Here is a 15,793-nt window from a genome sequence, read left to right as displayed (position 1 = left end):
TAGAATTGTTTTGCAGCTGGTCCACGATAAAACTAGGGATAAAAATGAAAGGGAGGGGCAAAAAACATATTTTAAGAAACAAATAGGGTCATTTGGCATAAATGTGATGAATCTATTGTAATTTCACATGTGCGTCGTGCAGGTTACACTTTGCAGGTACATCAGAGGAGCATAATTGCTGCTCCGACTCAAACAGTTACAAATAAAAGATCATCTACTGAGGTGCAAGTGGAACTAGCACTTATCAAAATACTACAGAGAAATGAGTTGTTCGTCCCCTATACACATTTTCTGCGATGCCATTAAAGTAAATTCAGCCTTGTGATGATTCCTGAATAATAACTTTCACTTCTTTGATAAATTCCTGCTGAGACTCCGGCAGAAAAAGATCATGGGCTGATGCTGTACGAGACTTTTGTGAGGCCTTTCTTGACTCTTATGTTTGTTACCTGATGAAAGATAGAAAATGAGATCAGACTCCAAGTCCTGGGATACAAATATAAAAATGATGCAAAGCAATCCAAAAAGATATCTGGCAAAAACGTCACCATCATAGTAAATGAGTTTCTAAAGTATCTCCAATTGTGGACACCCACGATTACCAATTTGTGGGTACCTCCCTATGAAACTAGTTTTAGTGATTTCCTATTAAAATAGGGTTTGTTGCTCCTCTACCTTAATAAGAAACCCCCAAGGGGAATCCCTCCCCATGGTCAGGAAAAAAAATGTCTGGTGTTATATCCTCATATTTCGGCTGTTTGGCCCATGCATGCGAATATCCCCACAAAAACCGGGTGCCATCTTGAGAATTGTCCTAGTATAAGCAAGTGGAGCCATTACAGTACACTAGTTTCTGATAATATGATACTCATGCTACTTAATTTGGCATACATATAAATGGTCATTACAGACAAACATACATGACCACTGCACTCATCGGAAACACAGTAGCAAGACACAATTTATATTGACTAACAAAGTACACTAAAATATCCAACTACAGGCCCACCGATGAAAACTATCATTTGCATCGAATATCATTGTTCGGATTTATAAAAGCCAATCTACTTCCCATCAACAACCCAGTTTTCTATGACTTAAGGTTGATTCTGTAGTGAATTTTGGTAGGTCCGGGAAACCAAATTGTCAGAACACTATCATAGCATCAAAAAATGATAATTACCTTTAGGCTATTGATGATTGAAACATCTGCAACATGGGTACCACCACAAGGACCGCCAGGATATTCGCCAAATTTTACAATGCGAGGAGTGCTATCCTGTCAAAACATAAGGTCGCGAACAATGTCAATGAGAAAAACAAAATGTAAGGCATCATGATTCATTGACACTAACATAAAACTGTGATTGACGTAATAACACAACATAAATCTTGAACAATAGAAAATACTACTAAAACATTCCTGATTAAAGTTTAACTACTGATGCTTGATTTCGATGTTAATTCATGACACTGACCCATAGAGTTGCAACCTTCTACATTTGTCAGATGTCACACATGCTTTTACATTGTTTTTTTTCATATGCTCCTTGCTTCAAAGTACTTGTTGCCTTAGCCTGCTCAACTTCTTTGAAAATACAAGTCATCCTAGAACCGCTAGGCACTTTTTGGCTTTTTGCTCTTTTCTTTGTTTCTTGCCCTTGCTAAACAAATGATATCACTCTCACAAATAAATGAGCGTGTTTTTACAATTTGGCATAAATGAACAGCAACAAGGTCATTTGATCCGCTTTCTTATTCTTATTCTTGCACTACATCCAAGGCAGTATCACACAATGGTCATATCAATAAATCAAGAGATACGAAGTGTTTCTGCAATTCTTGATAAGGAGGTAAACTGGAATATTTTGTTGACTAAAGAATCATGCAAATGTATAATATTATCAATGATGCTGGCAGTGTGTACATTTGGTACACGCAAAGATGCATCTAAACAAATGTACAGGACAAGTGACTAACCTTTGAAATGTAGCTAGGCAGAGAACCTCCACATAATTTTGCCGCCTCCTCGTAAGGAAAAATAGAGGCTAAGACCTGCATCAATGGTGAACATTTAAAGTCAAGATGACAGGATGGAGGATGACATGCACTTCAACATATTCAGATTATTTTTCTACCTTGGCTCCTTCCGAAATTAGCCTTTTGGCTTCTCTTTCCAGTTCATTTTTCTTATCCTGTATTTGTTCTGGTGGAATTACTCCTTTATACTCAACAAACGGCCTACAAAGAAGAGAGACACAAAAGTGTTTTCTGATCAGAAAGTGGAATCCAAGTAAAATAGTAAATGCTAATATGAGCTGAAGTGGCATGCCGCATGCCAGCAGTTAGTAAAAGCTGGTGAACTGGACCCCCAATGCTAGTGATACAATGAAGAAAACAAAATAAGAAAAGCATTGAAGAAAAAATGTAAACCATACCCATCAGGAAAATGGTAGCCTTTCCCAGGCTCCAGATGAGATAGGCCTACATTGCCCACACAGATGTCCAACAAATGGCCAGCAGAATGAAGCCTGCAGCATTACAGGGATAGCATAATGAGAGGTAAAGCTTTACATTTCGAAATAATAAGGGGCAGACATAAACTGAGCTTATTTCATTGACCTTCTGTGTACAACAACACTTTTTACTTCTATATGGTATTCCTTGTGGAAATACAAAGTCACTACAGTCTACAAGTATGGATCATCTGGCCAGGATGTCAGCTATGAGTTAATGTTAGCTTCAAGAAGCTTAACTAGTTGATTTGATTGCAACTGCATCCGAATCAATGGGTGTTATTAAAGACTCGAAACTCTTCTAAAAAAATTCATAGATGTAGGAGTTTACCATAGCCATATGAGTAAATGGAAAAGCCTAAACTATATAAAGCAATGCTTTTCCTTCAGTTAATGCTCCAACAAGATTTGTGGCACAATAGAATCATTCAGATTGCATCACCTTGAATTCAAACTGCGCCTTTCTGCATCAACTTCCAAGCTAACACTTTCCCCCTCTTTAAATCCATGCCCGCATCCTTCTCCAGCACCCTCAAATCTTCCATAGTGGAAAACCTGGATGGCGATCACAATATGAAAGGGACATGACATGTGAAAATTCAGAGATCCTGCTACAATCGCATGAACAAGTCTGCAGCTCATCTTAAGGAAAACGAAAAGTCCGGGTCATGAGTCCTCACCACTCCATCTTTCGCCCGCACATCCTCGACGAGGAACCTGGTGCCGGCGCCGGAGATGGCGCCCGTGTCCGCCGGCTGGCCGCCGCCTTGCGGGTAGAAGACCGTGGCGTCCAGCACCACCGCTACCCGGCCGCCCTCCTCCTGCGGACACCCGGAGCATAGCTTAGCAGGGGCGCAGCCTAGGGTTTCGACTTCGAACCGGCGGCGGCTATTTCATATTCCTCCTGCACGGCGGAGGAGAAGAGGGGGGGGGGGGGAGGAGACAGAGACCTGAACGGCGAGGACGGTGGCGGCCGAGCGGAGAGCCCACATGTCATCGAAGTAGACAAGCCTGGTGGGGCCCGCAGGCCTCGCCGGCGCAGCCTCCGTCGCCATCTTTCGGTGGAAGCGGTGTACGGGAGTGATCGCCGCCCGTGGCGAGGAGGAAGCTGGGGGTGTGGTGCTAGCGCCAAGTGGTCCAAATCAGACGCGCTCGAAAGACTCTGAATATTCTGAAGAACCGAACGAAGCCTGCCCGCCAATTTATAGCAGATGATGGGAGAAACTACAAGGAAGTCGATTCAATTACGCGGCTAGTTAAAAATGCTGATGGCGCAGTCAAACCTATCAGATGCCCAGGCTTGATTTCGATGTGCCTTCGTTCTTTGCCAGGTTTCTGTTGATCTGAAGATAAAAAGACAGTTGGTGGAGCAGGTTGGTTTGGACTGCCCATTGCCCAATAAACTGGGAATTTGGAAAGATCAAAGCAATGCCTCTTCAAAGAGCTATATTACCACGTGTAGTATCTCTCACTTGCTGGATTATTCTGGAGATGTCCCGAACTTTGACGAACGATTTATGCTGCTGCAGCTTTTCCTTCCGTCTCTTGCTAGTATTGGTGGCGGCTGCTGCAAAGTTTATGGAAAACATTGAATGATGCGGGGTCCACCACCGCTGTTGCATGCGCCAGGCTTTTGTTAGGCTGACCTCACCAGTCTCCCTCTCGCCCCCTCCTCACTAACTGCTGGTACTGCTGGTGCACACGTGGCCCCGCCCCGCCCCCGCCACCTCGGCCCGCCCGCCCGCCACGTAACCCGCCGGCTGCCTCCGCCACATGCTACTGAGGTCAGCCTTACCGCCAGCAGCGAGTGAAATTATAATCCTTGCTCTAACAGCTTCCGGTCACCTTCGACCAAGAGCTCTCTCTCCACTACACAACAATACTACATGCTGCAGCTTTCCAAACTTGTTCCTGACAGATTTAGACTGTCTACAGGAAGGATTAAGATGCCATGACCAAACATGATCTGTCAAGGAAACAAGGAAAAACAACTGCGCAAAGGCAAGATCTTTGCTGGTTCCTCAAGGCATGTGAAACAAATGCGGAAGTTCAGTGATCACTTTGGAGTGTTCATATGAATTCTTCCATCTGCACTCGACCCGTCTGGTATTGTACACCGAGACAATGGGGAAATTATCAGAGAAAAATCTAATCAATTACAGACATCCTCATTGGAAAGGCTAATTGTCATCTCAAATTTCGTCACGTACCCTCTTTTTCCTTTTCTTTTTTTCGAACAAAGCACATATCTAAAATGTGAATATTAGCTATACAGACTACAGAGGCAGATTCCTTGATCTTAATAATGATGATTAACTGGATCTTCAGGGGACACGCTGGCATCTGCACCAGTAAGCTACTCCCCCGCCTCTGCCTTGCGCAACAGCGATTTCCTCATCAACATAGAACCAAACAAAGAACGGGTCCTTTGTGCTGGGTTCCCTGCCATCATCACCACTCCCGAGGCTGATTTCCAGGGGACCAAATGGTCCAACCTTTATGCGTACCCGCTCGAAGATGAATGCAAGTATTTTCTTTTTCCATGATAGCCTCCCTTCAAAGGTTAAGCACCCAATGGGGCCCAAATATATACCATTCTCGATCCTTTTCCCCTGAAGAAAATAGAGTACCCATATATCAGAGTTCTTCACATGTTTCATGTTTGAAAAGCTTCAACTAAGAAAACCTATAGTGGGCCAACACTGTATAAATTTGCAACATCACATGATATTTAAGGCACTCACAGACTTACAGCTATGGGGATTTAGGCAAAATGCTTTTGGCAGTTAAAATCGTGTTCTCTCAGGCCACTGGATATCAGTACTGCTTTGGCTCAACTTAGCATTGCACAATAATGGCCAAGTTGCTGAACATTCCTTATTTCTAAGATAAATGTGAACATATGATGCATACTCCCTGTAAGAAACAATGAAGAGGCAAATACCTGGTAACTATCACATAGGATGCATACATGTATTTCTTGCATTGCTCAGCCAAAAATTAGAAATTTTACAGTGTCAGACAAGATACTGTTTGAACTTTGAGCAGCCATTGCGACTCAAGAAACTATTCAAGCACCACTGGTCATCAGAACTGTCATATCATAAAATCTACATGAGAAGATGCCGTGAGAAGCTCACCGCAGCATCGAAACGCTGGACTGCAGTCACTGGGAAATACTGCCCTTTCTCCAGCCGACCCTAACAGACATTGCACTCAACTAATCAACCATCAAATGGAAACAATTAATCCATACGCTATCAAACATTTCAGTCACTCGATTCTCACCTTAGCAGTGAAGATGAGCATCCATGTCCTGCCTGGAGACTCTGTCCCGCCGAGTGTCTCAAAGAATGTCGATGTGTCAAGCTTTGCCTTCTTGATCTTGGACAATGCTGAAAGCACCTCTGGTGCAGGCACCTTCCTTGTCTTGGCCGCCTCCTTGAGCACCTTCACACTGTCTGCAACAGCCTACGCTAAACCCATATCAAGAAAAAAGTTTTTACTGGTTGCATAACAGGGCACGCAGGAGTATAAAATGGCACGTTGTAAAGAATTATGAAACTTGAGTGATGTACTGTTACTTCCAAGAAATTATGTGTCAGTGGTATGCCAATTTCCAATTATTTTTCAACAAATTCACCATGTACATTTTTCATGTGAATTCAATAAGTACATGGGAAAATTAAAATTCATTATCTTAAGCAAGTTGGAATTTTTTCTTTCTTAGGGAGAGCATACAGCATAGTTTCAATGGCAGAAAGTAACACTCATGCTAAAAAAAATGTGATTGACAAGAACCCAAGGGATGCTGAAAGTTTACAATTTTGTCACTACGACTGTATCGAGTCACTTCATCAACACAGACATAGCCAACTATAGGTGCCAGCATCTCTGCTACAACCCCCGTGAGTACTCACCGGCTCAGACTCCTGCGATGAGGACGAGGTCGACGGCTCTTTCTCGACTTCCGGCGAAGCGGCGGAGGAAGCGGCGAGCGCGACGCCGCGGCGGCGCCGGTTGGGGGAGCCGCGGAGATGGAGCCGGGGCGCGGGCTGGAGTCGGGAAGGGAGCGGGGAGAAGACTGAAGCGAAGGCCGTGGAAGCTTGGAGCAAGGCAGCAGATGACGCCATCATCGTCTTCTTCGCTCTTGGATTCGGATCGAGAGAGTGGAGTTGGAAGGTGTAGTGCGTGCGGGGTGTGGGGCGGTTGAGGAACGAGGACGCGAGAGGAGCGCGTAACTCTTGGTCACCATGGCACCGCGCTGAGGTGGGCAAAAGCTTAGCTCTTGGCCAGTGGCCACCACGGCACCACCTGCCACTTGGTCACTGTCATTCTGAAATCCCTAGTAGGCCCAACAAATTATCAAACAAAAGCCTGTGATATATATGGGTGATCTTGCTTTTCGAAAAAAATATATGGGTGATCTTTAAAAAAGAACATTGTTCCAAATGAAGCCTTGAAATGCTGTTTCTAGGCAACATGACCACACGAGTAATAACTAATAACATAACTGAAATGGCATGAAAATTCAAAGACCTGCTAAAATCTAAATATTCAATTTGTTACAAGCACCCCTACAATGTTCATGGGTTTCGCATAAAACACATGAATTTTTTATCACATTGCATTCCCATTTTCTCAGAATCTCAGTCAAAATCATTTTCAAGGACAAACAGTAAGATCCCCTCAACGTTGCTCAGCACTGTCAGCAGTCATCAGCCCACCACCATCGTGGCCTCGTCGCCTCACCTCGGCCAACTGATTCGCCTCTCCTTCTAGAACCATCCACAGATTCCAAACCCTAGGCAAACACCCATGGCGTCCCGCCGCCTCCTCTCCTCACAACTCCGCTCCTCCTCCGCTGCCCTCCGCCGTGCCGGCGCGCCGTCACCGGCCGCCCCCTGCCGCGCGTCCCCGGCCGGCCTCCTACTCGCGCGATTCGCGGCATCCTCCGCCGCGCAGCCGGCCCCGCCGTCCGCTGCGCCTTCCTCGTCCCCGGCGTCCGCTGCGGGGAAGGGAAAGGGCGGGAAGATCACGGATGAGTTCACGGGGGCCGGCGCGGTGGGGCAGGTGTGTGTTGGGGAAATGGCCCAGTCCAACAATCTAAATGGGCTGATTGTAAAGGCCCAAGGGCCCAAAGTGTAAATTATGTACTTCTCAGGGGGGCCGGGGGCAAATTGCCACCTTCCCCCTTCTATATATACAGCTGACCCAAAGGGTCAAGGGGGCTCTCTCTTTTGAGTTCACTCATATTTGTATGCTCTTTGTGACTTTCTCCACTTCTACTGCTTGACGGAGTTTTCTCCCTAACAGTTTGGCGCCCACTGTCGGTTCGTTCCATCACACCGTCTAGTGATCCTTCGTCTATCACCGTCTTCGTCTGGCGTCGCCTGTCAAAAACTGGCTTCGTCTGCAATTAGCTCCATCACTCATGGCCTATTGGCCTTCGCCTCCACTTCCTTTGCAAGCCAGTAAAGGCCACCGTTCCTTCGTTCGTCTTGGCCTAGACGTGCATGCCTTCGGCTTCGAGCCGCACCAGGCTTCGGCCCGCACGAACGCGGCACTCTGGCACCCGGTGTTCGGCGCGGCCACCTCCGGTGCCACACAAAGGCCAGCATCAGCACGCCTTCGGCCCAGCAAGTACCTTTGTTACAACCTCTTCGGCCCAACTCTGCGCTTTTTTCTTTTTTTATATTAAAAAAAATCAAAATTTCAAAAATATATGTCCGTTTCGGAAAATTTCAAAAATATACCCCGGTCGCCCTATGGGGGGCGACAGGCCCTAAATGTAATTTTTTTCTTCAAATTTGCAACGAGGTCCCTGGCCGGGGGCGCGCGGGTGGAAGGGGGGCCTGTCGCCCTCCCTCGGGAGACCGGGGGCCCCACACACAGGTGCGACAGGGGGGCCTGTCGCCCCCCCCCCCCTCGGGCGACTGGCCCTACCCCTCCTATATAAGCATTCTACCCTCATTCCCTCCTCATTTGAGCTCAAAAATTCAGAAAAAAAGAGAGGGGTGAGGAGAAGGGAACCGGCGAAGCCCTGCCAGATTGCGCACTTGTGATCTGCAGGTTAGTACATTTAGCTTATGTATTTTTCCATTGGTATTGTAGAGTAATTTAATTTAATTAGTGCTATAGTAGAACTATTTAAGTAGGAGTTTAATGATACTTTAGTTACGTAGTAGTAAATTAGTTTAGAAAATTAGTACTACGCGTTTATTATTACAATTGCAGTACTATTAGAGACATGTTTATAAATTAATTACGATTTAGAATAGAATTTCGAATATGCAGTATAGAATTTGAGTGTCATCATGTAGTTATGAATACTTATATGTTGTAGTTGAAATCCATACTTAGTTTTTACGGATTATTGAATAAGGTAGTGAAGTAAAGAGTATAACTCGATAAGTATTTTGTGATATACAGATATGTCGAGCAAGATGCAGTTTCAAATATTTTTTGGTGACTACAATGTTTTGTATGGGCCAAATGGTGTAGACCTTTCTGCCTTTAAGTGCACATCTAGCGCTATAGATAAACCTCTGGAGAGGAGTTTTGGTTCCATATGTAAGTGGCTACAGTGTGGGTTCCGTGTTGATTCGGAGACACATGTGATGACCGTCCAGTCTCTTGTTAATTGGGAGGTAGAAAGTGATTTATGGGAATTGATGATGATACACAGCACTGATGACTGGCAGAAGTACATGCAAGCAGCCCTAGAGCGTGGGTGGCCTCTGGCATTCTTGTTCAAATCTGAGAGAAGACACAAAATGAAATCCAACATGGTGCAGATCAAGCAACTCCGATTATTCGAAGAGAGACCAACTATGTTGAGCAAGATGAGTCAGAAAAGATAGAGAACCAAAACATTGGGCCACAGGGCCTTGCTGATGAGGGAGAGAGGATACATAGCATTGTGGACGAGATGGAGGCAGAAGACCAAACCGCAATAGAGATGGAAGAATATGAGGGCTCATCTGATGACAAGCAGTACTCATTGCCAAAAGAGTGGAAGGAGCATGGTTTTGGCAATCATGTCGCAGAAGACGTACGAAATTAGGAGTGAGAGTACAGAGGGAATGAGGTAGTGCAAGGTGCAACATATCTAAACATTGAAGCTGTAAAATATGCTGTGAGACTATGGGCAATATCATTGAAACAAGAATTTAGAGTCGTAAAGTCTGGCAGTAAAGAATATGAGGTCAAGTGTGTGAATGATGGATGTCCATGGCGAGTACATGCATTCAAGGGAAAATGGAAGTCGAACTGGAAATGTTCCATTGTGACAGAGCACACTTGTTTGCTGTCAGAAGTTCTTCTCTCGCATCGCAATATATCATGCGACTTTGTTGCAAAGCAAATATATGGGTTGATTATGGACAACCTAAATTATGAGCCAAAAATGATTGTTCGACACATTGAGCAGACTTACCAGTACACCATTAGTTATTTGAAGGCATGGCAGACTAAACAAAGGGTGTTCGAGATGCGGTTCGGCACATACGAGGTATCATATGATAACCTACCTCGTATATTATCCCAGGTTGCTGCTAGAAATCCTGGAAGCTTTTATGACACATACCTCGTACCAGCCGTGACTAGGGGCAAAGCATTCTGCAACGAGCCTTCTTTTGCCTAGGTGCCTGTGTTAGGGCATTTCAGTATTGTCTTCCGGTGATCTGCATTGATGGCACATTTCTGACTGGAAGGTATAAAGGTCAGATACTCACCGCAATCGGGGTAGATTGCAACAACCAAATAGTTCCGCTCGCATTTGCATTTGTTGAGAATGAGAACTTATACAGTTGGTATTGGTTCCTTGAACGAGTGAAGGTTCACGTTGTTCCTGCACGTCCAGATGTGTGCCTTATTAGTGATAGGCATTCAGGTCTGCTACAATCAATACTAAAATTACAATGTGGAACTGCGACAACGCCTCCATTGTGGCCCGATGTCCAAAACAGGTGGTGCATTAGACATATGGGTGCAAACTTCTATGACCACTTCAAGAACAAGGATCTTAAGAACATATTTAAGAGGTTGTGCACCAAAAATCAACAGAGAAAATTCAATGCATTATGACAGATGCTTGATCAGTTGACTGCAGAGCTAGTGAAGGTAAGGGCGTCAGGAACAAGCACGAGTCAGGCTGCAGAGGCTAGGGATTCAATTGAGAAGCCATTTTCACACTGAATTCGAGGTGCACCTAAGGAGAAATGGTCATTCCTTTATGATACCAATGGAATACAGTATGATATTCAGACAACGGACAATGCAGAATGTTTCAATATGATTATGCATTTTTGTTGTGCCTTTCCTCTTGTGGAAATTGTTGAGTTAATCATGTATAGGTGCATGAAGTATTTCAGAGAGCGTTACATGGCTGCAAGCATAAACATCACCAACCCCCAAATTCAGTTTTGCACAAGAGTGACACAATATATGCAACAGAAGATTGAAAAGGCCAAACTGCACAGCGTCATATCGACAGGTACAATGGAGCATATATTTGAGGTTCTATGCAAGGATAGAACTGGTCGTGGTATCCGTAGAGATAGGGTGGTACAGGAGAGTTTGATTACAGTAGATGGCAAAGCCTTATGCTCCTGCATGAAACCTAAGTTATTGCATTTGCCATGCTCGCATTTCATTGCGGCATGTGCAGAGTCTGTGTTATAGCAAGGAGTTTTTGTTTCACCTTACTTCAGAAAGGAAGCAGCTGTATCCACCTGGGGACATGAGGTATACAGGATTAGAATAGTGGGACCTTTCATTCAGGATAATGAGGATAAGATGTTTATTCCTGATCCAGCCACTAAGAAAGGCAAAGGCCGCCGTCAGACACGTCGTATTCGGAATGGTATGGACGAGTCCGAAGCAAGCAAGTCACAAAAGCATTGCAGCCAATGTGGAGCATTGGGTCACAACTACAAGAAGTGTCCTCAGAATGCACTTCACGATGCTGCTGACGTCGGTCCTTCCGGAAATCCCAGAGATGGAGCACCTCCTACGTTCAAACGACCATCGGCGAGAATTGCTCGTGGAAGGCACTCGGTGTCATGATCCACCAGTGTGCAGTTTGTACCTATATACTAATCGTGCGTGGAGTTTGTATCGAACCTATTTGTAATATGTAGTAATCGTGCGTCCAGTTTGTATGGAACATATATGTACCTATGTGTTCTCATATATTTTTGAATGCAGGTATGGAGATGGACTCCTTGCTAGACCCAGTTATCGACTCGAGCCACATGTCTTTTTTTGCAGCAGTTGAGCACCGATCCCTAGAGGTGCTACGTCCTCGTCCACCTGGGCAGGCGATCTCTATACACCACGATTGGGTTGACATGTATGTAATGAAATATTATTGTTTATCACTTATGTATTCATCGGTATTCCTTTGTATCGACAATTTTGTTTATTGCAGGTTACGTGAGTCCGGTCTACTGACTCTGGGCCGTCTTGTCGAGGGTGGGCCTATTCAGCTCGACTGATCCCTCCTGACAGCGCTCGTTGACAGATTACGGATAGGATTACATCATGTTCAACAACACTCATGGCAATTCGGTCGATAGGATTCTCCTTCCGTATGCATGGGAGATTGCAGATGGGGACGAGGACGTACCGGCCTACAACTGGGGTGAGGCGGTACTTGCAGCCACTTACCGTGGACTCTGCGATGGCTGCATGAAGACACATGGGAACGCTATCCTGACGGGGTGCCCACTACTGCTACAACTTTGGTCGTACGAGAGGCTAGCTGTTGGTCGGCCCATCGTCAGCCACGAGCCTTACCACGCAGCCATGTACGGCGACGAGGAGGACGACAGGCCCACTATGGGAACTCTCTGGATCTGGCGTCAGGTACGTTCGCAACAAATCTAATTTTGTTATTCATTGTTACATGATGCATTAGCGCACTTTTAATTTTACTTATTCGGACTGCAGAGGTCCTGGGCGCATGCACAGGTTAGACGCGCATGTCCTGAGTTTGTTTCGGAGCTTGACATGTTGATGCCTGAGGACGTTGTCTGGGAGCCTTACAGCCTTGAGGCTATGGCTACCCGTGCACCAGCATGCCTGTCTTCGCACTGCTCCGCGAATGCGAGCCTGTGGTTTACTACAGCCGTCCTTTTTTACGATATCGTGGTTGAGGCATATTGCCCATGGAGAGTCAGGAGACAGTTTGGGCAGCACCAGGAGTTTCCGGTGCCCACCGCGTTGGAGCGTGTCAGTCGCCAGGACCACATGTAATTATGAATGAACTTGGCTCATACATTCGTGTCGAATCTAACGATTCTTTGTGGTCCACTTTTGTAGGTTGTCAAGGAGTGGCTTGCCGTGCTCTGATGATTGGCTCACCAAGATGCAGCCGTGGGTGGACCAATGGGAACATGCTGACGAGCACTTGGTCCATCCAACAGGACCACACACAGACAGCTCCTTTAGGGCTTACCTCACCTGGTACTTACCCCGGACTCGGGCTCATCTGGTTTATGTTGACACTCACCCGCAGCCACACCAGGCGAGGCCTCAGGATGGCTATGCCCGGCACCACGTGGAGGCACTAGCTGGCGTGGTGAGTCTCTTGATCATATTTGCATATATATATACATATATATATATATGTTAATATTCATAAGATAATTCATGTGTTTCTAACTGTTTCTTTACTGAATGGATGCAGTTTCGCCTTTGCAACATGATGGAGATAGACTGCTCGACTTACCTGACGAGGGTATGTGCCGAATCATCAATGACCCAGTTTGAGCGGACAGATGCATGGTCGAGGCAGCGTGACCAGTTGCGTCAGATAGTGCACAACTTGGGAAGCCGTGTGCAGTACGAAGACAGCCACGAGTCATCCCAGGCCTCGTCGTCGTTCCCGTGTCTGGCGACCGTGCACGGGCCGACGTCGCAGTACGACACAACTCCAGGTAACGTAGATATCTCTTTAAAATTAGATCAAGTGTTGCTACATATTTACTAATATCACAAACAGGATACGATCCAGCTACTGCGTTCGACCATACTGGAATGTTTAGAGGGGCACCACCAGTTGGCGGACCGTATCCAGGGATGGTACCGGGGCCACAGATACCGGGCTACACAGGTTAGTTTATGTTTCGTATTTCGGTTTCTACATGTCATGACAAAAGACACGAGCGTACGCTAACATCCGCATTTTATGCGTAGGATTCTACCCCGATGCGGGCACCGGACCTTCTTCTTTCTCCTTTCGACCTGGTACAAAACACTCTCTCAATACAGTCACTAATTTACCACGCAACATATGTTTGTTTATGTTTATATGTTATGCAGGGTTTGTTTCGAGTACGTTCGTTCCAGATAACGAGGGCTTTACCTTATACGAACTCGACAGCTTGACTCCAGACTCACCTGGCGCGCACGGTGACCCCGATGTCTTGGGCTATTCACAGCTAGGAGGAGCACCACTTGGGATCTCTCAGCAGCAGACACTGCAGCCCCTTTTGCATCCTGAGCGACAGGTGAGGTCTCCAGATCGTCACACCTACTCAGAGGGCCATGTCCGTGCCCAGCAGAGGGCTAAGAGGGTCCGACGCCCTAGGGGTGGTTAGATATATCCGATATTTGTATCTCTGATGTTTATTTGTAATGAGATAGTTGTGGACCGCTTATTTGTATCCGATGTTTATGATTTTGGTAGTTTACTTGTCATTTGTTTCTATAGATACCATTGATGTGAACTTGTTGTGTTTGTGGATTCCATAATGCTCGTGAAATAAGAGAAGTTCTTGCGAATTTTTTCCGTGATTTAATGAAAGACAAGTTAGGTGCGGCAGGAGTTAGCGGCCAAGATCCCGCCGACGATGATGACGACTACCACATACAGTGTAAACTTCGTGACACGCTCGTATAGCTCAAAATACGGACCATAGTGTATCTAGCCGCGAGTACGAGATCACAGGTTGCCACTGCTCAGCACGGCAATCACGGGTTTCCCACATGTCGCATTGTTTGCCCTGACATACGTGACAAAAGACGACAACTCAATAGCAGTGCCCTTTCACCATTTCAAAAAAGATGTGACAACACGGCAACCACACCAGCTCACCTTCAAAGCAGTCTCTCTGGCGAGGATGACGAACCTGTCATTCTACAGTGAAGGTCTGTGGCGTGTAGTGGGGAAGGCGGCATCTAGGCGCGATCGACCGAGCGGCAGCAATGCAGTGCTGTGAGTCTGCATGCACTTAGATGCTCTACATACACAGAGATGCATCGAGTAGTCAGTTCGAGAATCGAATCTAGACTTTTTAGTGTTAGGACAGCTAGCCTCTTCACTATGTTGTCATGTAGGCTTTTCAGGTGTATTTACACTCCACACTCCGGGTATCAGACCTTTGTGCGCCTATAAATACTCCGAAGTTTATGAACTCCCAGCAGCACTCAAACACCAAAGCTCATTGTATACCCAATGTCTGGAGGTGGGTCTAGCGGGAAGAATTACTACGGTTTTGGGAAAGGAAAAGGGGGAAGAAAGGGAGACCCCATAATATGGGAGGGGTCCCTTAGACCTGATTCCTTTCCGGAACCAGTGTTTGAGTTTCCGCCACAGCACAAGAGTGAATTTACCAATGAAACTCCTCTTCGACAATACGATAACCGTAGAGAACTGTGGCCAAAATACAGACATGGTGAGGACTGCTTAGTGCAGATGTGCACCGACGGGATGGATGACGGTCGGCGTTTCTTTAAATGTCCACACGCATGGGTAATACTCGGTTGTTTCATTTCTTTATTTTCATTGAGACACCTTACATGAAATTTGTTTTGCAGTCTTCCGATGCTCCAGAAAACTGTGGTTTTAATAGGTGGGTCGATCCTACACCAATTGATTCAGTTCTGGAGTTCATCGAGTACCTCCAGATAAAGATCTTTGATCTAGAATGCAAGGTAAACCATTACAAGGAAGTGAGCGAGGTTAACAAAGACGACGAAGATGATGATAGCAGCAATGCGGCCGCTTCACAGGATGACCCATGCACTATTCCTTACTGCAACTGCCCTTGTCACAGGAAAAAGGGCCCTACGCCTCCGCCACCACCGCCTGCACCACCTGCAATGGGTGGATACTGCGGAGAAGGCTCAACGCAGTTTGCTGTGTGGGGGTACGGCTACTAGAACTACCATACTGCTAGTGACATGCTGCATCGTCGTGTTTGTTGTGTTTTTTTAAATTACCTAAGGCATGTTAGGTTAGTCCAGAATCTGTTTACCGTAGTTTACAA

General features: G+C 45.8%; 2 protein-coding genes across 2 annotated transcripts; both read right to left on the bottom strand.

Moving 5' to 3' along the window:
• Nucleotides 1-69: 69 nt before the first annotated feature.
• Nucleotides 70-3,877, bottom strand: LOC120706166 (alanine--tRNA ligase 1). Its single transcript, XM_039990749.1, has 8 exons — nt 3,467-3,877; nt 3,197-3,337; nt 2,959-3,071; nt 2,439-2,531; nt 2,139-2,241; nt 1,981-2,055; nt 1,184-1,279; nt 70-449 (listed from the first exon to the last, which is right to left on the bottom strand). Exons 1-8 carry the CDS (start codon nt 3,569-3,571, stop codon nt 390-392), a joined length of 786 nt encoding a protein of 261 aa, XP_039846683.1. The 5' UTR covers nt 3,572-3,877; the 3' UTR covers nt 70-389.
• A 668-nt stretch (nt 3,878-4,545) lies between these two features.
• Nucleotides 4,546-6,776, bottom strand: LOC120706167. Its single transcript, XM_039990750.1, has 4 exons — nt 6,437-6,776; nt 5,805-5,987; nt 5,657-5,716; nt 4,546-5,128 (listed from the first exon to the last, which is right to left on the bottom strand). The coding sequence occupies exons 1-4, from the start codon at nt 6,650-6,652 to the stop codon at nt 4,841-4,843; spliced, it is 747 nt and encodes a 248-aa protein (XP_039846684.1). The 5' UTR covers nt 6,653-6,776; the 3' UTR covers nt 4,546-4,840.
• Nucleotides 6,777-15,793: the final 9,017 nt, after the last annotated feature.

This window comes from Panicum virgatum, chromosome 5K (genome assembly GCF_016808335.1).
Source record: "Panicum virgatum strain AP13 chromosome 5K, P.virgatum_v5, whole genome shotgun sequence".
Taxonomy (NCBI): domain Eukaryota; kingdom Viridiplantae; phylum Streptophyta; class Magnoliopsida; order Poales; family Poaceae; genus Panicum; species Panicum virgatum.
This window is presented reverse-complemented; position numbering and strand designations above follow the sequence as displayed.